This window comes from Umbelopsis ramanniana, assembly GCF_025399195.1.
Source record: "Umbelopsis ramanniana AG unplaced genomic scaffold K450scaffold_30, whole genome shotgun sequence".
Classification (NCBI taxonomy): domain Eukaryota; kingdom Fungi; phylum Mucoromycota; class Umbelopsidomycetes; order Umbelopsidales; family Umbelopsidaceae; genus Umbelopsis; species Umbelopsis ramanniana.
Window position 1 is genome coordinate 93300 of NW_026252116.1, and position 22815 is coordinate 116114.

At 41.2% G+C, this 22815-nt stretch overlaps 11 protein-coding genes across 11 annotated transcripts in view; 5 read left to right on the forward strand and 6 right to left on the reverse strand.

The window, feature by feature from the left end:
* The window catches only part of K450DRAFT_199534 (uncharacterized protein), a gene marked incomplete at both ends in the record, with an annotated part of 2637 nt that extends 1789 nt beyond the window's left edge, over positions 1-848 (reverse strand). Inside the window, 3 exons of the mRNA XM_051584607.1 lie at positions 59-595; positions 650-724; positions 788-848. Coding sequence (XP_051444295.1) covers positions 59-595; positions 650-724; positions 788-848 — 673 coding nt within the window. The remainder of the gene's footprint in view (positions 1-58; positions 596-649; positions 725-787) is intronic.
* A 281-nt stretch (positions 849-1129) lies between these two features.
* Positions 1130-1575, reverse strand: K450DRAFT_272075 (uncharacterized protein; the record flags this gene model as incomplete). The annotated part of the gene is made up of 2 exons (XM_051593040.1): positions 1130-1338; positions 1413-1575. 2 exons carry the CDS (start codon positions 1573-1575, stop codon positions 1130-1132), a joined length of 372 nt encoding a protein of 123 aa, XP_051444296.1.
* A 2617-nt stretch (positions 1576-4192) lies between these two features.
* Positions 4193-6647, forward strand: K450DRAFT_280924 (uncharacterized protein; the record flags this gene model as incomplete). Its single annotated transcript, XM_051593378.1, has 5 exons — positions 4193-4343; positions 4414-4507; positions 4573-4867; positions 4934-5425; positions 5493-6647. 5 exons carry the CDS (start codon positions 4193-4195, stop codon positions 6426-6428), a joined length of 1968 nt encoding a protein of 655 aa, XP_051444297.1. The 3' UTR covers positions 6429-6647.
* Positions 6479-9895, reverse strand: K450DRAFT_242535 (uncharacterized protein). Its single transcript, XM_051589273.1, has 13 exons — positions 9762-9895; positions 9409-9687; positions 9179-9348; positions 9024-9114; positions 8772-8961; positions 8526-8698; positions 7752-8462; positions 7513-7683; positions 7276-7434; positions 7065-7216; positions 6912-6996; positions 6773-6851; positions 6479-6710 (listed from the first exon to the last, which is right to left on the reverse strand). Exons 1-13 carry the CDS (start codon positions 9882-9884, stop codon positions 6529-6531), a joined length of 2565 nt encoding a protein of 854 aa, XP_051444298.1. The 5' UTR covers positions 9885-9895; the 3' UTR covers positions 6479-6528.
* Positions 9896-10039: 144 nt separating this feature from the next.
* K450DRAFT_242541 (uncharacterized protein) lies at positions 10040-10635 on the reverse strand. The gene has a single exon (XM_051589274.1). The coding sequence runs from the start codon at positions 10542-10544 to the stop codon at positions 10053-10055; it is 492 nt and encodes a 163-aa protein (XP_051444299.1). The 5' UTR covers positions 10545-10635; the 3' UTR covers positions 10040-10052.
* An 842-nt stretch (positions 10636-11477) lies between these two features.
* K450DRAFT_242544 (uncharacterized protein) lies at positions 11478-13138 on the forward strand. The gene is made up of 7 exons (XM_051589275.1): positions 11478-11652; positions 11722-11791; positions 11854-11876; positions 11963-12009; positions 12070-12107; positions 12213-12590; positions 12627-13138. The coding sequence occupies exons 1-7, from the start codon at positions 11560-11562 to the stop codon at positions 12803-12805; spliced, it is 828 nt and encodes a 275-aa protein (XP_051444300.1). The 5' UTR covers positions 11478-11559; the 3' UTR covers positions 12806-13138.
* Positions 13139-13733: 595 nt separating this feature from the next.
* On the reverse strand, positions 13734-14996 carry K450DRAFT_242551 (uncharacterized protein). Its single transcript, XM_051589276.1, has 6 exons — positions 14656-14996; positions 14520-14586; positions 14369-14457; positions 14211-14288; positions 14060-14133; positions 13734-13993 (listed from the first exon to the last, which is right to left on the reverse strand). The coding sequence occupies exons 1-6, from the start codon at positions 14860-14862 to the stop codon at positions 13798-13800; spliced, it is 711 nt and encodes a 236-aa protein (XP_051444301.1). The 5' UTR covers positions 14863-14996; the 3' UTR covers positions 13734-13797.
* A 455-nt stretch (positions 14997-15451) lies between these two features.
* On the forward strand, positions 15452-16033 carry K450DRAFT_272081 (uncharacterized protein; the record flags this gene model as incomplete). Its single annotated transcript, XM_051593041.1, has 1 exon — positions 15452-16033. The coding sequence occupies one exon, from the start codon at positions 15452-15454 to the stop codon at positions 16031-16033; it is 582 nt and encodes a 193-aa protein (XP_051444302.1).
* Positions 16034-16324: 291 nt separating this feature from the next.
* On the forward strand, positions 16325-19046 carry K450DRAFT_242555 (uncharacterized protein). Its single transcript, XM_051589277.1, has one exon. The coding sequence runs from the start codon at positions 16377-16379 to the stop codon at positions 18873-18875; it is 2499 nt and encodes an 832-aa protein (XP_051444303.1). The 5' UTR covers positions 16325-16376; the 3' UTR covers positions 18876-19046.
* A 14-nt stretch (positions 19047-19060) lies between these two features.
* Positions 19061-21124, reverse strand: K450DRAFT_242556 (uncharacterized protein). Its single transcript, XM_051589278.1, has 8 exons — positions 20907-21124; positions 20722-20768; positions 20620-20653; positions 20492-20558; positions 20356-20418; positions 20037-20293; positions 19466-19966; positions 19061-19394 (listed from the first exon to the last, which is right to left on the reverse strand). Exons 1-8 carry the CDS (start codon positions 21054-21056, stop codon positions 19248-19250), a joined length of 1266 nt encoding a protein of 421 aa, XP_051444304.1. The 5' UTR covers positions 21057-21124; the 3' UTR covers positions 19061-19247.
* A 161-nt stretch (positions 21125-21285) lies between these two features.
* On the forward strand, positions 21286-22750 carry K450DRAFT_272084 (uncharacterized protein; the record flags this gene model as incomplete). Its single annotated transcript, XM_051593042.1, has 9 exons — positions 21286-21460; positions 21521-21596; positions 21749-21819; positions 21883-21964; positions 22045-22078; positions 22138-22223; positions 22289-22333; positions 22398-22551; positions 22640-22750. 9 exons carry the CDS (start codon positions 21286-21288, stop codon positions 22748-22750), a joined length of 834 nt encoding a protein of 277 aa, XP_051444305.1.
* Between the last annotated feature and the right edge of the window lie 65 nt (positions 22751-22815).

Consider the following 22815-nt stretch of genomic DNA (forward strand, 5'->3'; position numbering starts at 1 on the left):
GTGCTTCCTTGCGAGTTAACGGTGTTAGGAGGTACGGTAATCAACGACGACATCGTACTCATTGTGCTTGGTACAGATGAAGTAGTTCCTACGGGACTGCTGGATTTACATGTTGGGCATACAGTTGTAGTGGAAGAAAATGTTGTAAATGCTGATGTAGGCACGGTGGTTGTTACTGTGTGTGAGCCGGTGCTCCAACTGTTAGGGCTAGAGCTGGATACAATATATCTTGATGTTGTTGTCTCACTCGCATGAGACGAGAAAGAGTTAGACGTATGTATACTTGGAGCTGTTGAAGTGGGAAGATACGTCGAATCGGTGGTCATCAGCGATGAACTTATGCTTTTACTAGTTGTAGGTCCTCTGTGCTGAACAATATTTGTAAGGTGGGTGTCACTGGTACTTTGAGAAGTAGTAGTTGTTGATACTTCATTTTCAGAGAAACTTGACGTCGCTGGTGAAGTTGATGTTGCGCATGTGGTTTCTGTCGTTTTAGCCGATGGTTTGATCTCCCCCCCATCACAGATATGTGTCTCCGGATTAAAGCAACAACCGTTGCACCGGTCGTAACCAATCATGCAAACCACATCTTGCACTGTGTTAGATAAATGCAGAGCATGGTCTGAGTAGCAAATACTTATATACATACCATCTTTACAGCTGAAAGTATCAGCGTCGTAACAAACTCCATCACAAGTTCTCTGTCCATTCAGGCAAATTATGTCTGATAGAAACAACGTCAGTGATGCAAATGTGTGAGGACAAGGAGTGAAGCTTTGAGTCTTACCGTTTTGGCAAGTAAAAATCTTTGGATCATAGCAGTTACGATTACACCTCTCCCACCCCATGTTGCAGATGATATCTTTCAATGTCAAGAAGCGTTAGAAACTGGGTTAAAGATGACCATATAAAAATGGGACTACCTTACCATCGTCACATTCCTTTTTTAAAGGATTATAGCAAATGCCATTACATCTTTTTTCTCCTTTGCTGCATACGATGTCTAAGCGACAGTTAACGTCAATAAAAAGTGATGATTTCGAAATAAAAAATGTTTGCACATTAACCTTCGTTACAGCTGCAAGTTCCAGGATCATGTCGATTTTCGTGTTCTTTATCATACACAACATCATAATTTGGGGTGAGTATTAGCTGCACTATTAGGTTTAACGGAGGTGAATAATTTACCCTGTTCGCTGTATTCATCTTCATCTTCTACGGCTTCAATATCCTTGCAGGGTGCTCCGTGGGAAGTAAGCTGATCGCCACAGCAGCCGTTTAAGGATGGGTTATAGCATGTACTGCCACACCTATTCATGCCCTTGACACATAAAATCCCTAGCAATTTAGTTTATTGTCAGCTCCATTATTCATGTGTACCTTTTAGCTTGGCATATCGAATCGCTGATTACCATCAATGCATTCAAATATGCTGATATCGTAGTCGAGAACACTTTCACAAAACCTCTGTTCTGTTGAATTATTTGAATAATCTCCCAAGTGGCCATCCTTGAAGGCACTGACTGTAAGAGAGTATGCAACAAGGATTGTCAATACGATATGCGTAAACTTCATGTACTTGTGGAAGACAAGGTTGTGACCAGAGAGTGGAGATCAAGAAAATTTTAAACCTTTAGCTTTCTCCCCCACACCGCTTCTATTTGCGTCAGTTTATAACCAATTCATTTCTTCATGCTCCTTGTATTCAAATTGATACCATATAGTCGCATGGACACTATGTTTACCATCATAGAGCGATAATAGGGATAATAGAACGCCTGAAAGCAAATAATCTGTACACCATCCAATGCACATATGCTTTGCTTAGACCTTGCTTTTCGAAATATTCTGCGTAAAGGAGAAACGGAACGTTCTAATTATGGATATGAGAGCAGAGATGTTGGTCTGAAATCTTACAATTCAATCTCAATCTAACGTTTGGGGTAGCCGAGCCGTTAAATTGACAACCTCAAGGAGGTGTTCCAAACTTTTCCGGATATACAGCATGTTGACATAATGTTGATGTACAGTGTGTTTCTCGGAAGCATCAGTAGCCGAACGAACATATTAGGTATCAGCTTTACCGGTCGTTCATATAGCAATTTTGTCAAGGAATCCAAACCGACCTACCAATTGTCTGTGATTTCCGAATTGACAAATGTTAGAAATGAGAATCTTAGAACACAGTTAACATACTTTTTAACATATCGCGCTAACAAAAAAAATATGATTATAGCCTTCCATGTTACAGCTGCTGTCATCGGCGCGTTCATATATCAAAACACGACATTAAAAGAAAGCAGAAATCTTCAGCTATTCAAACAAGTTAGCAAACTATATATCAGATGTGACATAAGCTCTTCCTGGTGGTCAATCAGTGTTACATCAGGCGCTATTCATTAGCTTGAAGACATCAGCAGTGCTTCTCTTTCATGGTAGATCGATTCAGAATCTAGAGTGGAAAGATATGGAAAGCTCTTGATCCACCATTTGATCTTCTTTCCTACAAGATATTTACAATTCAGTGCAAGTCCATTATGAATACCTTTCCCTCATACTCTTAATTCTAAAGCGCTGCTAATAGATTTATAAATCTATTTACGAGATTTTGTCAAGTCTCATCGTAAGAATAGTCCATTCTATCTCATATGATGCACAACTCTCCCAATGCTTCAAGCAACTACAGCTTCAACTTAGTACGAAAATGCTTTGAGTGATACTTTTAGTTGATGGCTTAATTCAAATTGCAGCAAGAGCTAGCTAGATTTGCTCGTTCGGTATCTTTGGTGGATTGCTATATTAAGAATTGCCTCCAGTAAAATGAATAGGTGTTTCAACTCCTGGAAGAAAATCTATACGTAGTTGCCATTGCAAAGAAAATCAGCTACGTAATTCAGTTTTTTTTTCGTTGACATGGCCAATCATATGGAATCTGTACGTTTGTTTATGTAAATCTATTTGTTTTTTAAGGAGAAATATAGAAAGATTGTAATAAGCTGAGACAATGTATGGTACTACAATTAGCAAGTATACGTTGCTACACCCAACAAGGTTTACTGAAGGCTCTCACAGTAAAAGGTTACAATGCCCATTTGAAAGACATATGCCAATCGTAAACTATCGCTTACGGCCACCTACGCTACAAGCAGTCTATCGGCTGAATTGTTTATTGAAGATGCAAAAACAGCCAGCTTGCATGGAATGAGTTGAAATACTCAATTCAGTTAAGTAGTTATTTGATACAGTATCGCATTGAGTTCTCTACTTCCTGAGGCAAAGATGCTAGCATACATTTCATGCCTTTCTATCTAAGAATATCCAATTTTCTAGGTACAAAAGTGGTCACATGATTACCTTTCATGAAGACACACTGAAAAGGCTGTTTGCATACTTACATGGTTGACGATAAGTTACAGCATGGGATGTGATTAAAAATTACACCATTAACCGCTACTGTTCTCAAAACGAAGTTGTTAGCTGGATCCATGAAACAGTACATTATCATTGAAAGTACTGTGAGCGACTAGTACGCTTGGTAATTATCCATAACGTTCCAATTGTGATTTTCAACATGAGGAATTTCCATCTTTTTCGGCGAACTGGTAAGTACGGATCTGAAAAGACTTTTCGAAGTCGAGATTAAAATCATGATTTCGGACCATTATGTTACTGCCCAACAATCTGGTTTGTAGGAGATTTGGGAGCTTTTTGGCATTTGTTTATCAGTCGCCACTTTAGTCAATCCAGCTTTACAATTGGACTGAGCAAAGCACTGCTTCGCCTTCTAGAAAAAACAAAAGAAAAAGGATCTACCCGAGCAATTTAACATGACAGGAAGAAATTTGAATTTGACATATGCACAAAAATCTCCCATCAAGTTCTTTCCGCTAGCCTACGTAGACAAATTCATCATTACATACAATCTCTATAAGAATAGTTGACGGTATATTGTTATGATAATCAAAGCATGTGGCAACTTTGTTCTTGATTTCAATTCAAAGATATTTCACTCACTAAATATAATTGGTACAGCCAAGTTGTGACAAAACCGTTACAATCGTTTATACTGATTATTCTATTGACTGACAAACGAGCTAGGGGCGGGAACGCTTCGGATTCCCTTTCTTGCTTTGGCAGTCACGCCAGCAACAATTTTGTCTTCATGCTCTGAATCGGTACAATTCATCTCAGCATGCTACGATTAGCTTTACGCACCCGGAACTTATGGGTGACCAGAGTGCCAATAGTACGTACACTCAATCGGTTGCCACTTCAGAAGCCGGTCTCTTCACATTACATTAGAAGATACACGCACACCTGGGGGAGTGAAAACATTCATTATGGTAAGAATGCACTGCCCCTGACAAGTGACTTCACCTTCAACATGTCTCTTATCTCACTATCTTCCTGCAGGAAGCTTCCCCGAACGAACTCATAATTGTGGTGCACTGAATAGAAAGGAGACTGGAAAATCAGTCACCTTGTGTGGTTGGGTTCCCGCTGTAAGGTGTGTTAAGGGAAACAGGTTTGCGCTTGGGTACGGTGATGAGTTCTCAACCAATTGATATCCAGGTCTATATCCAATGACCTTTTGTTCATCCCACTACGAGATGCTTATGGAACCACGCAACTTGTGTTTCGCTCAGAAACATGCTCGAATGCCGAAGCAGCCAATACGCTCAGAAGCAAGATCAATTCACTAACCCCAGAGAGTGTAGTCTGCATTCAAGGCGTGGTAAGAGAACGGCCAGAAGGAATGAGAAACAAAGATTTAGCATCAGGAGACATTGAGGTAGAGTTACAAGAGGTTATGTGTCTCAATACAGCCGCAACCAACTTGCCTTTTCTACCTGGTAAACAGAAATTGGTGAGTCAGTTTTGTTGTTGCCTATGGATTACACACAGCCGACTCATATCGAATTGACATTCTCAGCCAAAAGAAGAAGTCCGTATGAAACATAGATATCTTGATTTGCGAAGACCTGAATTACAGCAAAATATACGCCTTCGATCAAAAGTTGCAAGCATCATTCGCAATTACCTTACTGAAAATCAGTTTGTGGAGGTGGAAACTCCAGTCTTGTTCAAGTCTACTCCTGAAGGTGCACGTGAATATGTTGTCCCCACTCGAAATCATGGTCAATTTTACGCACTTCCACAGAGTCCACAGCAACATAAGCAAATGTTGATGGCAGCAGGAATCGACCGATACTATCAGATTGCCCGATGCTTTCGAGATGAAGATTTGCGAGCAGACAGACAACCAGAGTTTACCCAAATCGACTTGGAGATGAGCTTCATTAAAGCAAGCGATATACAGAATATTATAGAAGGCATGGTTACTGAAATTTGGAAGAATACCTTGAATATTCAATTGGACAAGTCAAGATTTCCTCATATGACATACCAGCATGCGATGTCCAAGGTAGGATACACTGGAAACGATATTTGAGCTATCATGATAGTCACAGATGATAACAGACATTTAACAGTACGGATCCGATAAACCTGATGTTCGATTTGGAATGCATATTCATGACATTAGCAAACACCTTCCTAGTGCATCTGAAGACGGTGTCTTGGAGTGCATGGTGGTGAAGAAGGGAGCGAATCTCAAGACTGCCGAGATACGATCGGTTGCTCAAGAGTATGAAAGTCAGAATGGTGACTTGAGCAAACTCAACTCTGTCAAGATCAACGAAAACAATATCGGTTCGTGGCTGGAGAAGTGCAATCTATCAAAGCGATCGTCCGATGTAGCAACAGCGCAAAATTCTCTCAATAACGAACTTGAAATCGAACAAGGTGATTTAGTGTACATACATAAGCGGTCCAAATATCTGTACGGTGGCAACACGCCGCTCGGAAAAGTACGGCTTCAGATGTCCAAACTTCTACAAGACGCCAGCTTACTTCACATTGATCCATCCGACTACAAGTTCCTGTGGGTCGAAAGCTTCCCTCTATTTACACCAGATGAAGCTGGCCTGCGAACTTGGCAAGCAACACATCATCCATTTACAGCACCGTTTCCAGAAGACCTTGCACTCTTAGAGTCCGATCCATCCAAAGTTCGTGGTCAGCACTACGACCTGGTGTTAAATGGAATGGAAATTGGTGGCGGATCTATCAGAATTCACTATCCAGAAATGCAACGATTCATCTTTGACAAAGTACTTGAATTGCAACCACATGAATACCAGAGATTTGATCATCTATTAGAAGCTCTTGCTGGAGGCTGTCCTCCTCATGGCGGTATCGCACTCGGTTTTGATCGCCTTATGTCCATTATTTGCGGCACCCCGTCCATTCGCGATGTTATTGCTTTTCCCAAAGCAGGTGGTGGTAAAGATCTCGTTGTCAACAGTCCTAGCGAGCTCACCACTACGCAATTAGCAGAGTATGGATTACAATTAACCAAAAAATAGATAGCGCAAGTGTATTATGGTTCAAGTTGGTGATGATATAGAAAATTACAGTTGGATGTGTATTGTACATTGATAAATACATTATTATTATTTTACATATCTATTGCTGACGTTTATCTCTAAAGAAGCTTGCAGTCCTTGACATGACTTGGCCAAAGTTTTTGCATTCGTATACACTTTCTCTAATCCAGCCTGGAAGCTTATTTTGAATGCGCGTGGTATCGTATCTCTCGTCCAATAGAAGCACTGTAGCAAAATCGTTCTTATGTCGAATGGCACGGCCTAGTGTGGATGAGTTTAATTAAATTTTGCAAGTAGTAGCGTCACATCAGTCAACAACGCACCTATGGACTGATTGACAGCACGCATACAAAGGTTTTCGTAATACTCTTTTCCGGCATCTCCACTAGCACCTTGTGCATTCTTATATGCGGTCAGTTACCATGTTGAAAGCAAAGTTGAAGATCGATGATAAAAACTTACTGCATGTTCTTTGACATATTTGATCTTTTCCACTAGCGCTGCAGACGCTAGATTGGCGAAAGGAAGGCCAACCATTATAACGGCTCTGTAGGGGGTACTAGTAAGTTTCATTTCGTGTGATCTAGGTACTGAAAATTTATGTCGCCAGCCTACCGTCCAAGCCGATCAGAAAAGTTAATTCCTTCTGACATTTTACCGTTTACCACGCAAAAGAGTATCGCTCCACTTTCGCCTGTATCGATTTGAAGCGCATAATCTCTTAGCGTGGCATCCACCATATTTGCTGCGCGCGGTTCACGAAAAATCTGTTGCCCCGATTAGCAACTGTATAAGAGCCATTTTCGAGCTTTCCTAAATAATTTACCTTCTTCTTCTTGCTGATTCGATCTAGAATGTTTCCACTTTCGGCATGAGACCATCGCTGGTAGACCTGTTCCATGTAAGGGTAACTTGCGAAAAAGCAGACAACGCCGTCGGGAATGACATTGCACAAATTAGCTATGATTTGTCCTGTTTGATCAATCTGAGTCATGGAAGAAAGAGTATGAAAATTAAAGCTTTTCTTCATCCTGAGGTCTTACAGTCAGTATAATGAACATACCAGCTTTGTGTCACTTCTGTGCTCAAAGTTATATATCAGTTTCTGACCGGTGGGACCAGTGCCTACGGTTAGAACTTGCAAGTTTTCTTCGGGAATGATATGCCCGCAACTGAACTTGTGGATTCTGTCCTTTTCAACGTACGGAAACAAATGCGTCAAAAAATCCGACATCTACATTGGAACGATATATCTGGTTAGTGCATTCCGTACAGTGAACCATCACCTTTCGCCATACTTACAGGCTCCATAGTACCACCAGCCAGCACTACACTCCGTGTCTCTTCGACAATTGCTTTGAACTCATTTGCTGGATTGAGAAGCATGTATTGAATATATTCATCATCATTCTCACATGCAGCAATGATTCGGCCGTCTTTATCTGCATTTGTAAGGGCCATCAGTAACGCTTCGATCTGGTTTAATATAGGGATAGAAGACACCGATGGATCATTCTCAGCTTCGTGCTCCGGGTTGTTAAGCTTATCCTGCGCGTCCTTCTTCTTCTTCATATCCAAAAACCCATTGAGTTTACGAGCCAGCTTGCTCTCTTTAAGGTATTTTTCGATTTTGAACATATTCAAATGATCAATGCCTAGTTCGTGAACAAACTCATTGATATTTAGAATTTTTTCTTTGCTTTTGTTGCTAGTCTTGCCATGCTGAATGGTGCTTTCCATGAATTTTATCATTGATTTGACAATCATGATGATTTGTTTAATATATACAATATTTTTGCCCAAGAGCCTTGCTTTGTATCGTTGCAAATACTGGGAAAGTTGTGACAGTGCTGTTCTCATTTGCTTCGAATGGATGGTTATTGTATGAATCGAATTGATGGTATCTATGAGATTGTGTGCTTCATCTATAATGACAATGTTGTTTTTGAGTGAAATGCCGAGAGATTCTCGTGTGGTCTTGTGTAAAAGGTGCTGATATGGAAGAGTAACGAGCTAATAATTTGCATGTCAATAACCATCTGATGTACAGTTACTTTATACTACATGCTGTCTTACCTGAGCAGGCTTGATAGTCTTTCTCGTACCGTAGTAGGGACATGTGTTCAAGCTCTTGCCAACATCGACTAGCTCTTCAATATCTCTTACTTTAGCCAAAGCATGATCTCTGAAATCAAGTAGTCGGCCTTTCTCTGAAACAGTAGGCAAGCATTCGCAACGCTTGCCAGAACCTGTTAAATTTTGATTAGCACAAACGCAGCCATAACAATTACGACTTGACTCAGAATTTGCCAGGCTACTTACTCTTTTTTTGTAGCTCAAGGCACTGTTCATTAATGCGATGAACACTATTCAATTTTTGGACATCTTTGTTGATGCACAGGTTTTTGCGGGAGCTCAAACCAACAGAGTGCAAACTATCCGCGTAATTTGTCTTTTGGACTTCTCGTATGAATTGAGACAGCTGAGAATGTGTACGAGAAGTGAAGAAGATCTAAAAATCAATGCGTTTTAGATATGTCGAATCTGATGTATTCATGGTGTTCTATATAATACCTTCAGTTCATCAACTTCATCGTTGTCTTCTTGCATTGTGTCTACTTTTTCACTAGTTGAGCTAGAAGTCAAGGTATTTTGAGTGTCTAATCTGTGTCCGATGAATCAGAATTAGCGATATGTTCATCAAATATCTTCATGTTCCTAAAATGTACCTTCTCAGTAATTCTTGTACATCTGCAGACAAGTTGGATTGACTTTCGCTTTTCGCTGACGATGGCTTTTTTCGGCCATCCGCGTTACTGGTATCATCGCTATCATATTCATCAAGTAGAAATTCTGAATCCTCCGAGTCGTTTGGGTTCCCTTGTTCTTGAGCTGTTTTCTGAAAGCTATTGCATTAGACAAGGCAAGATGCCATGATCAACATCGTTAGTGTCCTCACCGTCTTTTTCACATGCTGCCTGGCTATCCATGCGGATTTGTTACGACGTTCCGACTGTTCTCTTTTCCGCGCTCTGTCTATGCGTTCTTGAAGTTCCTGCCTTCGAAGCTGGCGTTCAGACTGCTGCGTCTTCTGTTCGTGTTGCACAGTGTACTCCTTCAGCCAGTCAGGTTCATCGGCCGCAGCTTCCTTTCTTTCGGCCGTTGTGATTTGAGCTGATACCCGTTCTTGGTCGTAAAGCCATCGTAGAGATCCACAAAGTAAGCTCAAGGACTTTCCCTAAGTTACAGTAATGAACACTCCTGATCAGTTTCCAAACGTGCGGTAAAGCATTTATATTTATACTGTCATACCGTTCCTGTTGGAGATTCGAAAATTCCGATTTTTCCCTGATCTAGTACATTGTACAGTTCTTTCATGAAGTCTTCCTGGATACCATATGGTTTGAATGGAAAACCAAAGTCTTGAGCAGACATCGCTGTCTCGAAAGTAGGCAATCTGACAATGAGCTATGGTTGCCGCCCAGTGGAAATTTGACGAATTTTACCAGCCACAAATCGCCACTATTACAATGGCCGCACTAGCTTGTCATTCAATTGTGCTTAATACACATTAATAATGATACTTTATTATTTAGGCTGTAACTATAGAGTGTTTGGATGTATGAAATGAATTATGACACTAATGACTACAATAACGGCAAATAGGCACACCCACATAGTAACCTTGTGCCGATACCAGGGCATTTGGTACCTAGGTCTGCTTTCAATGGCTGCTGTACGATCAATATATTGTTCGTAGAACCCACCACTTGGAACAGATGGTGTAGAGCCGGCTTCAAATATCCTGGGCGGGCGTTGTGGGTTGGCATTTTCTGTCTCGGCGTATACTGGAGGTTTAGACAATACTGTAGCGGTGGTATATTCTGGAGGGGCAATATCAGGAAGGTCTATAGTGACGACCGAATGGCGACGTCGCCCGCGACGTTGCTCTTGTTCTTGACAAGGTGCCGGGATTTGAGGAGTTGTGCTTAGGTCAATGTTGGCATTATCTTCATGCATGGGTTCAAATGAATCGTGGGAGGCTAGGAAAGGAAAGTCTGGAAGCGCTGCCTCTAAAAAAATTTTGAATCCCATCGTTCACCACAGTGCTTGGCAGTAATTGGCTGAGCGTTCCCCGCTGCCGGCATCTGAATCCATCAGGGAAGCGAAGATGCAGTCGTGACATAATAGGAAGCTTACAATTGGACGTCTCATACTTATATAACTACTATTGCAAAGACGAATAGTGGCACAAAAAGAAAAGAAATGCCATATCAAATCTCTACTGAATGGAGTAACAATATCTGGTAATACTCTTACAAAGCGCACAGAAGTTGGTCTTATTATAATGATCAAATAGGCAGACAAGTCTCATGGAATGTCGGTGCTTTATTGCCCAAGGCGAGTAGTAGCATTCCAAATTAAACACTGTTACGCATATTAAGGTGTTACGAGGAAAAGTCATACTGTGTTTCGTCGACGTTTACCCGCCAAAAAAAATTATATTACAGTGTGGTCCCATCAAACGGGTTCTACATGTCACAATAATCACCCATGAGCTTGCTCGTGTACTTTACTCGTGTGTGCTTAAAAGCAGCCAAAACTCTGCTATCTATCTACTTGCGAAGCAACTCTTCTTTCTTATGAAAGATACGTCGGCTTTAGTTTCATAGCATTATATTTTATATATCCTACATTGCAATAGATCGCCACAAACAGTTGCAGTCCATTTACAGAAGGTGTAGATCCCCTTAAACTCATCAAGACAATACAGTCAAATAGCGCTTTACTCTGTGATACAGAATGGCTTCACTCGTGTGGCTGGTTGACAGATGCAACATTTCTAAAAAAAAAAATTAGTGTATTGTAAGGCCAACACTAGATTTCACAAAGAAGTCCTCAAGTTCTTCAAAGGATGTATGGTCCTAGAAGTTTATATATGCAACGATGACTGATAAAACACAGCCATCAGAGTTACTTTGAGTTGTTAAAACAAAGCCACAACAGACATCTCAATATGTCAAAGCCCCGCCCCCCGTCATATTGGTATAAATAGCGTTGCACTTCCGCTTGAACTTATTTTGTTTCTATCGTTGAATCTATTGCAAAGATGATGGCAGACGATGAGTACGACTATTTGTTCAAGCTCGTCCTGATTGGAGATTCAGGAGTAGGAAAGTCCAACCTTCTCTCTCGTTTTACGGTAGGTCTTCAATACCCTCTGACGCACTTTTTGAAGAAATACTCATCCCGACGAGAATCCTCCACACAGAGCAATGAGTTCAATTTGGAATCAAAAAGTACCATTGGTGTAGAATTCGCCACGAAGAACATTGTGATTGGTAAGTTTTCCCTGATTCATACGGACGGAATATCCCATTTCTAACTCATCTCGACGCTGCAGATGGCCACACCATCAAATGTCAGGTAAACCTGAGCTCATATTAGCTAGCCACTATTTTGTGGTTCCGGGAACGCTTGAGATATTGAAAGCATGTATTATATTTTGATAGATTTGGGATACCAGCGGACAAGAGCGTTATAGAGCTATCACCGGAGCGTAAGTGTGAAATTTGAACATAGCTACTGGAAACCCCTGTCTAACCCGGAGATTTTACAGATATTATCGTGGAGCTGTTGGAGCACTGTTGGTCTATGGTATGTAGGTGGCTGTGGCACCTTGCGCCAGCCTGGATCAGGGTCTACAGTGCTAGATCTGTCTTGGCGTAGAATCTGACCCCGAATTTTTTCTTTCTTCACTAGATATCACCCGCCCATCTTCCTTCCAGAACATTGATCACTGGCTAAAGGAACTCAAGGATCACGCAGACGAAAACATCGTGATGATGTTGGTTGGTAACAAATCAGATTTGGCGGAATCTTCAAGAGGTGTACCTACAAACGATGGTGGAGCGTTCGCAGAGGATAACAAGATGTTGTTCTTCGAAACCTCCGCTTTGGATGCTACCAATGTTGATGCTGCGTTCCAAACTGTATTCAGCAAGATTTATGAAATAGTACCAAAGAAGATCGCCAATCAAGCCGATGGCGTGGGTTCCACCGCACCTGGTCAAAACACTATCAAGCTGAAGCCACCGACTCGCATGCACGATGAACACGGTGAAAAGTCGGACGCGGAAGGCAAAAGTGGTGGTGGGTGCTGTTAGAAACCGGAAGGCAGTTTTTTCAATGCGATCATTAAGAAATTTGTCAACCTTGTATCTATCTGTTTTGTTTCATTTCCCAACCTTTCATTATTTTATACCTTTTTTTTTTTTATCCATTATTGGTACTTAACCCCCATTTACGAATGTTCCGCACTGGCTTATCATCCTTTGCGACTAAACGTTACTTGAATACAAATGCAAAACCTACACAACTGCAAGAATACGTTGAATCCATGTCTTCCAATGGCGCAACATTCCCAAAAAGCATATTAGAAAGTCTGCAAGCTGAAACAAGGCAACGTTTTCGAGATGCTCATAAAATGATCCCTTTGCATCAAGCCGAATTCCTGTACAGTTTCACTCGATTGATGCGACCAGAAAATGTGCTCGAGATTGGCACATTCACAGGAATGTCCACAATTAGCATAGCGGCAGGTACTCACGGCAGGATAATCACAATTGAACGCGATTCAGGGGCGCTTAGTATAGCGAAATCGTGGCTTGAAAGAGCGGATATGGCCAACAGAATAACCTTTGAGGAGGGTATAGCACTAGACATGTCAGTTATGCACTTACTGTTGACATCATGATGGAACCGCTTTGCTCACTTACGATGCCTCTATATGTTTAATTCAGCGTAAAGAAGATTCCAACAGGACATTCAGCGACAAAGTTCGATATGGTGTTTATAGATGCAGATAAGGGAAACTATATCAATTACTTCAACCAGATAATGAGCCGAAGTTTACTATCGGACCGGGGGGTTATCTTAGTGGATAATGGTACTGCTATTTATTGAGCAAAAAGGTGATCTATCCAATATGAACTAATGCTTGTTTGATAGTATTATTTAGAGGACTTGTGCCACAAGCAATGGACAGTGAAATCGATCCTCAAAACAAGGGGCTAATGCGAACAGCACGACAGCTACACGCGTTCAACCAGCATATAAAAGATGATCCTCGAGTGGAGCAGATAATTTTACCTCTCTACGATGGCCTGTCCATCATCCAAAAGAAAGCAAAGTTGGCGTGTTTTCCGCCAAAATTGTGAATCTTCATCTTGTGATCATTATTCAAAGAGGCAGACAAAGCAAATGAAAATAAAGGTATTTACTGTACAATGGAAGATGGCAGCCACATTGACCAGCTGACATAGATAGAGAATCAATTACGGCAAAATCATTCTAAGGAGTCTACCAGTTCCAGCATCTTTGCAGAAATTTGTGAAATCGATTGTGCGGTTGCTGTGTTGGTAATTGTAAGTGATGCTTCCTCCATGGCTACATCATCATCTGCTTCCAGCTCCTCTGATAACGAGGTCAATTTGACTTCATCTTTCAGCATCTTCAACTTAGATCTGACCTCATCCCGACGCCTGTAGCAAGTTCATACGCCATGAGAACCATAACACCTAAATCATCAGACAAAATTTAAAACTTACTTCTTGAGTTCTTCGGTTGCCTGTACTTTCTTCTTCAACTGAGTCTCTAACATGAGTCGTAGTGTTTCTCGTGCCTAGTAATGGTGGCGTAAGAGAATGGCTTGGGTATATTATAATGAGAGGGAATCCTCTCTGTTTCTTCGGAACTTACTTGATGTGGTCGATATTCATTCAGTATGTGATGGATGTTAATTAAAATGTTACTGATGTCGGTTATTCGCGGGGCAAACTGTTGGCAATATGTATTTAATCTCTCTTGTGAATCCCACTAATCAATCGGTATCAACCTTTCAAAGAAATGGGCCATACTTTATCAGGTTCTCTGACCAATATGTCTAATAAAATCAGGAATTGTGACATTAAGGATCGCAGTAGCTTCTTCAGTTCGAATACACGGTCTGACAGAGTAAATGTGTTAGATATAAAAAGTGCCTATGTACCCAAGCAGCATAATCCTTACCAATCTTTCCGGTCGGATACAACTGCGTAACGTTCCTTTCTTCAAGGGTTGGTAATCTATCTTCGGTCTAACAGACATACTATGAGTGAACACTGAACGCGGGAGAGCAGTTACAAATCTTTGAAATGCCACTGACCTGCCAATGTTGATCAAAGACAACGTATGATCCTTCAATGGGCGGTGGTGGTTCCAACAGTTCTGGAGGGAATTCTAGTCGAACATCAGCTGGATCGACCTTTTTTTGTTTCAATAATCTCGCTTTTTCCAGGTTGTCATCGGTATACCGCGTGAAGAATGACGAAGGCTCTGGCCATGCACTGCCTGATTTTTTCTGCTCAGTCATGGAAACAAGCGCTGTTGTATATTATTATGTTCTTTGTTAAGGATAGTAGTAGTGGACCTGTACGCACTAGTGATTTGGCAATGACAAGTCAAGAGAAAGTTGGCGACGGATAGCATCAACTTTTGGCGGTGTTCCATTTATGCCTCGTTTTTCCCTGTTTTTTACTCAAGCAGCCTGCCCTGCCAAAAAAAACGAATACCTCTTTTCTTTTGGCTGGTACAATATCTCATAATACTTGGAAAGTCTGCCAAAGCATTGGACAGCATAGATGATTTCTTACATCGCATCACAGAATGAATTTTATTACCGCTGTCAATTAAATTGCATCGTTAAGCAAAAAATGTTCCTGTTGTCCGTGAAGAAGCTATCAGTCATATGAGTTTTATTACTATACCTTATCTATCAGATATTATCTACTCTTTGGATCGTTTTCATTCTGGTCAGTCCTGAACGACGATGCACTGATCGTAAATTTTTCCCTGTATTAAATTAAAAAAAAAAAAAAGGACAGACAAAACGCGAGAGAAAGGGAAATTGGGAGTTGATGTCAGTCTTCTGTTACTACTGAAGACTATTCGACATACTTACCATGTCCTATGTGGCAGAACAAGCAGGAACCAAGTTGCCAATCGAAATACTTTTGATAATCATAACTTATCTACCAAGTGCCAAATACTTTTTTAAATGCACATGTCTTTCCCATACCATTAATTCACATCTGAAATCATCAGCAACTCGACAACAATGGCTTCTTAATTTACCTCCGTCTCCTTCTGTTCTGTTTATCGCCAACAAGATGAAGATTAGTCTACCATTCGAACATGCTCGATCTGCTATGGAACATGGCGTTGACAAATCCCACATGAAAAGCATCCTTGCACTATCAGAGCATTACCTGAACAACGCCATTCCACCATTTTTGTCTAATATATATTTGTCGAGACAACTTTCGCCAGATGAAATCTCAGTACTTGAAGAGGTTTACCTGCAATATTTTGTTTTTCGCGAGGCAACAAAAAGACAAGAGGACTCCAAAACCAAATGGATAGAATGCACGTTTGGTAAAACTGATATCGATGACCATAATATTTCTGCTTGGGTCAACCATGCATTTGAACTTTCAGTTAGTGATTTCTATACCACTATAGCCAAAAGAATAGCCAGTAATTGATAAAAGTAGCCTATCGTAGTACCATATTGCCCACCATCAAAAGTAATTTTGACCTACTATCAGCCGAGTAATGACACGTTGTGTATCTATAGCAATCATTTTCACATAAACCTTACCAGTTCCTCAGTTCATAATATCAACAACCTGCAAAATATCTACACGTTCAATGGCAAAACAGCATTACGTACAATTTTTAAGGGCAATGCTCCGAAACATGAAATCTTGGTGAAGTCATATGACCAAAAATTTTGGTTGGTCTGAAAGCTGGCAATTAACATCCCCGAGGCTGTGACCTTATTCCCCTTGTTGGCTCTTCGTATGTTAACGCGACCGATTTGTAACAATGAGTAGATCAGGTTCGATGCACGTCCCACAGAAAGTTTTATGGTCAACAGCAATGACTTCCTGTCAGGCTACTCTGTCTCTACTCACCTTATACGAAAAGGAAGACTATGCATTGGTCAATTCCGCCCTTCATTCCCTTCGACAACTTGTGGGTCTAGGTTCAAACTTTGAACATATGAAAGCTGTGCAAAAGACACACCAACCAACAACTGAGAAGAAGAAACCGCGAGAAATGAAAGATAGGACATTTGAGCCGAACGAAAATTGGCATATCGTTGATCGCTCGGAGATCCATATACCAATAGGAGGAAGTGACTTCATCACAGCTAAAGTCGTTGATACTGCGGCACGTCTAGAAGCTATCATTCCAATCTTAAACAACGCTAAAAAGATTGCTCTCGATTGCGAGTTTCTCGGCGAGAAGAACAAGACCCCTGAAGTAAAATGCATTCAAGTGGCTCCCTCAGACCGAATTGGTTACAACATTCTCGTCGATCGCATTGGCGTTGATATCGTTCGAGACCTTTTGGGTCGTATATTAACCTCACCAAAGGTCCACAGAATCGGTTGGGCTTTCAATACTGATGCTAGTGCAATGGAAAGGCTCTTTGATGTCACCATGGGCGGTGCCTTAGATCTTCAAGCCAAACTGAGGGATATCGAAGGCGAAACTATGAATCTAGGTAGTGCTGTACACAAGTATGCGAAATCTTGGGCTGGCTATCAAAGATTTCTCGAAGCCAAATCGCTTGCGGCATCGTTTCATTTTACGGGAAAGGATTGTGTCTGGTTACAGTACCCTTTGGCGCCGGCTGCCTTGGTATATTCTGTATTTGACGTGGTTAGCCTTTTTGCGCTGGATGAAGCAACTACCTTACATCTGACTCTAGAAAGCCATTTCTGGCCCAGGTGCACCATGTTGAATCAAAAAGGCAAGGGCAATAAAGGCTCTAAAAGTACATCTTCTGCAGTGGCTGTGGTGGATAGCATGGAGGAGTTCGAGTTCGATCCCCAAGACAAAGAATTCCTTGATTTTCCGCGAGAAAAACCCCCGTCATCAAGCCAAGAAGACGTAAATTACATAGATGACTTAAATCTCGCTGTTCAGCTATCACTTCGGGAGGCAGAAAAGGCAAAGACGACAGCTAATAAACTTAATGAGGTAGCGCCGACGGTGGGTGACCATGATACAAAACGTAAAAATAAGATGACACATGAAGAGCGAAAAAATATTTCAAAAGCAGTAAATCGCAAAGGACAGTCAAAAGCTGATGCCAAGTTCAGTACACGCCAAACTCAAAAAGAAATAGTCGATAAAAAAGAGGAAGAGGATGATCATGGAACGGTCACACATTATAACCTATCCTCCTCTAGTGATACCACAACAAAAGACGCTGCGACATGGGACACGGACTCCAAGAAAGACGACATGTTGGAAGATATGCAAGGTCTAAACGAAGAAGAAGAGATTGAAATGTGGAAAGGGTTTGCCATGCAGCAGTGGAAGCGAGGAGAAGATGTCACGGTGGATGACACTAGTAGAGCCAGTCAATGGCAATCCCCGGCTCCTAGATCATCACCAAAGGATTCGAAACAACTGGCAGGTGAGAGTAGGCCACCTCACGTTGCTGGTAGTCCTCGTCTGTCAACAAATAAGCGAGAAAAGTTCCAAAATGATACGAAGAAAAGACAGAAACCGCAAAGCAATGGAAGTCGTGACGAAGTTAGTTCTTCTGGTGAATCAACTGATCGAGTTACACCCGCTAAAGCTCGCAGCCCTGTAATCAACATGCATCCTGTACTCCTTCAGAAGAGCCAAGCACTTTCAGAGGATAATTACGAATCAGACATGCCTCTCGATGACGATTCCTTACTACATCTTCATACTATCAACTCACCTGAACGCTTGAAAAATTTGAAGTTCGCCAATGCCAACAAAGCATTGACTTCCACCGTTGCCATTCTTGGTCACTTCCAACAGACCTCATCGAGAAAAAAGAAGTTGCATGCAATTCAGTTACTAACAGAGTCAGATGATGTCTATACGATTTTACTGGACAGTGCAGTTCCTAATCCCAACGATCTTCAAGGATCGCTGCTCGAGTATGTTCTCACCGCATCCACCATTCGTCGTGTATCCTGGGAATTTGAGGAATTAGCAAACCACATTGAAAGGCGACTCATGATTAGACCTGGAAGAACTCTTTGTTTAAAGCCGAGAATGGTGGCCCTCAACCCCAACATCACTCTACAGAATGCCGTTAACTTCCTGTTAGGTCCATGGAAGCAAAAGGACCTGTATGATATATTACACGGTGAAAAGGCTAACCTTAAGGGCGGAAAGTTTGTGGATTACTGGGCAAAAGATTTACCTCCATATCAAATCATCAAAGCTGGTGTAATTGAATGTAAGGCTATTGAAGATATGTCTCGTGTGGATATGTTCAGCGACGGCAAAATTTGCGACAGCGACTTTTGGGATGGCATGTCAAAATAAAGTCTTTGTATTGCACTCGCGGATTTTTTTTTTTTTTTACACATTCTGTTCATTGTATTTTGCTATCCTTGTGATTAATTATACGTAAGCAATTGCCATACTCCATAATGATCGTGGGTGTCTGTAGGTCGCTTTGACAGCAGAAATAAAAGAAAATGGTTTGAATCTTGTATATAAATTAAATAGGCAATTGTACTGTATTGACACTTTACTGCTGTTTTCATTATTATTTACATACATGAAGGGACGCTATCAAGAGATATACAAAAGCAATGCTATGTCTATCGAATATTACGGCGAATCGCATTCCTTCACTTCCAATATTAGAATATCCGATGCTACTTCAATTGAGGTTGTGTTCTACCTTTGTATTTAATCTTGATCCTTAAGTAGATCATCCAAATTGGGTGAGGCGACTAATTTGTGCTGAACACTTCCCAACTGGCATGCGTGGGGTTTATCGTTGGGCTCGACAATTACAAGATCTTCTAAGCAATTTGCCAGAATTCCTGGTTCAAGCTAAATTTCATAAGTTTCATTAGCTTTTCGATAACTAGTACTCACTATTCAACCACCAAAAAAATACTTACGTCCATCATAGTCTCACCAACTCGAAGCTTTACCTTGCCACTTTTGTAGACCAAAAGCGAACCAATTTGGCCGTCAGGTAGATGGCAGATATCAATCTCTGGCCTTCTGCGTGGGATATTTTTCTCACTCTCCGTTCCCTCAGTGTTCAAACTCGCAAGGGTGGTAACGCTCATTTTCCGTCTGATTCGATCATCAGCTGCGCTAGTACCTTTACTGCTTATGGATGTTCGTCGGTTCTCCTTGCCCTTCTTTTTGCTTTCCTCCTTCGCTTTTGATTTTCCCTTGTCCACTTTCTTTAGTGCTGCTTTAGATCTTTGCTTCGATTGACCCAAATAGACTGTTTCTGGTTCGGTAATGTCAACAATGGAATCATTCTGTTCAGAAACCGGGCTTGGTGGATGAGGTATAAGATATTGCTCGCCAGCGGGTCTGAAACTTGGAAGGATACTAGGCATTTGTATTAATATTAGAGATCCGTTGTTAATGTTTCCCAATTCGCCCTAGAGTAATTTTGAGATGTTAATTTCGAAAGTGAGGATTACAGTAACCTCTGAGAACATTGATCCCTACCAAGTTATTTGCTAATTTCGACTCGTATTTCGCTTTACTGTCACTCTCCACAGCCATTAAGCCATGTCTTTCCGTCTGCTGAGATGGATTACTCTTGTTATTCATTAGGTTTGATTCTGGTATATCCGTTAGGTCAATAGGAAGTTGTATGTCCCCGTATATGGTCCTTGATCTTGTCTGAGAATCGCTTTCGGTAGGGAATGCATGATGAATGTCCCATGATGTGGTATGACCAATATCAGCTTCTCCCTTCACACCTGTTTAAAAGATATTAGACATATATTTAATAGGTTAAAAAAGCAGCCGTGTTTTATCGTACCTCGTTTGAAACTTGGCCCTTGCGAAAACGGACCAGTAGCTGCCACCTTCGGAGTAATGACATCTGGCAATGAATGAAGGAAATCGTTTAGTTCGGAGTTGTCTTTACACTTCCGACCATGGTGAGAATGGTTTACCTTGACGACGAATATGGCTGCTGGCGTGCGTTTTTTGTAAAGGAACGTCGAGGTATCTGATTTCATCCTAATTTTGAAAGGCCATTAGTACGCGGTAAATGTAGTCCTATATTGATTATGAAGCGTACCTTAACTGACGTGTCGGACTTGAGAGACAAATTACTGCACTCAAACAAGATGCTGGTTAGTAAAGCTAAACGACCCATTTTGTGCAGAGAGCGGAAATGCACCTTTTACTGATTCTTCGAGTAGTCGGTACAATAGGCTTAAATCGCATCTACCGATGAAACAAGACAATGGGGATTAACAACAAAATTGATATGACGGTGCGTCCTGGCAAAGCAGAGTCTACTCCGAACAGATCTATTCGGGACTGAAAAACGGGCAGATAGCTAATATGTACGAGGTAGCATACCTTTTGTACTCCTCCTAGTGTTGTCTTGTGGTGGTTATTGACGCTATCGAGCCTGCCGAATGCTTTTGTCTTGGATGTTAAGGAACCTAATCTTCGAGATGATACAGAGTCAGTGGTCGACAGAGCTGCTTCGGATCCTGCCTCTGACATGTTGTCCAATTCATAAGGATTATATGTTGCATAAACGTCTGCTTCAGTCCTCTCACTTTCAATGGTCATGATGTTGAGAGGTTGAGGTCCGTGTCCACCACTTTCGCGTGCCAATTTAGGAAATATTTAGCTGACATGATTAAAGCAAATTTTCAGTGATGTCAATTTCTCCGGTCAAGTGAAGAGGTATAACAGCGACAGTGGCAGTTGAAGCAGTACGAGAACGAGGATGGATCGCAAATCGCGAGCTTCGAGGGCGGCTTCTCTAGATGAAACTAACGAAGAAGTCAGTTTATGGAAGCAAATTTGTTCATCTCTTCTGAAACTAGAAAATGTTCAGAAGGAATCGGAGCCTATCATCACCAGTGTGAACAAACTTCACATGACAATAGAAAGTATTGACGGTAAGTCAACAGATCTAGGCTAAAGAAGGAAGAACAATTTATTAATTGTTGAATATTTAGCAATATCTCCCTCAACATCATATAAGCTGAAAGAGCTTTATTCAGAAGGCATCACAACATCTATTTCTGAGTCCAAGTAAGTACAAATGTCATATTTTGGCAAAGGAAAGAGAACCGGCAAGAATCATCGAGGATATGGATGAAAGATTTAGGAGTGCTTATGAAAGAAAGAATTTAGTTACGATGATTTGAAAGTCATGAGCCACAATGTCTAATTTTTTTGCTCAGAACTATCACAGATGTAATCGAAAAATTATCTGTTCTTATCGCGTTAAGGGATGCCTCAGAGAGCGCGTCTGGTAAGCTATTGAAGTTATTGCTAAATGTTGAAGTAAACAGCTTTTCAATATTGAATTTGATAGATCCACGGAGAAAGAAACGGAAAACGGAAGCTGACGATCTCAAGATTACGTCCGGACCACACGCATCAAAGAAATCAAAGCTGTAAGTACTACCATTGTATCATCTATTCCTTCTCGGTTGTATTGTATGTTTATCCTAACTGGTTACCGTTCCTGTAACAGTACAAATGGTGGAATTATTCCCGTTGGAGCAGCGGTATGTTGTGTAAAATGGGATGGGCATTGCTTGACAATACTGACCATCTTATAATACAGGTTGCTGCCAAGCAACCAAAACAAAAAGATAAAACTGAGGAGTGGATTTTGGCCGTTGTCATCAGCTACAATTCTGACAAAAACAAGTAAGTTTGAGGTCGCTCGTATATGGATCATAGGCAGCAGCGTATCCTCATCTCATCGGTCATAGATATCATGTTGAAGACGTAGATCAGGATGAAACTGGAACAAGGCAGTAAGTGTCGCACTTTCTGATATGCTTGACATTCGGAAAGGTTGTATTCAGTATGTATTGGTAGAAAATATCTGGTGCCACCGAAGAACGTTATCCCTATACCGTCAGTTGCTGAGGTCCGCCAGCTGCCTGAAATCCCAGCTCATACTGATGTTTTGGCGCTTTATCCTGGAACCACTTGCTTCTATAACGCAATTGTAGTCACTCCTCCGTCTAAGGTATGAAACAACATAGCAAGGATATGTAGGAAGCAATTTCAGAGCTAATCCTATCCCACGCTCACCTATCTTTTCATACCGTAATCAGAACAAAGATTCTGCTTCTACAGGACAGTATAAAGTTCAGTTTGAGGACGACAATGATGAAACTAAGGTTGTAACGCCTATTCATGTACTGGAAAAGGCGAAGTCCAAATGACTTTCTGGTTAAGGACAGCCGATAGGGGCTGCAGGATGAGAAATTTGAGATTCATAGGCTGCCGT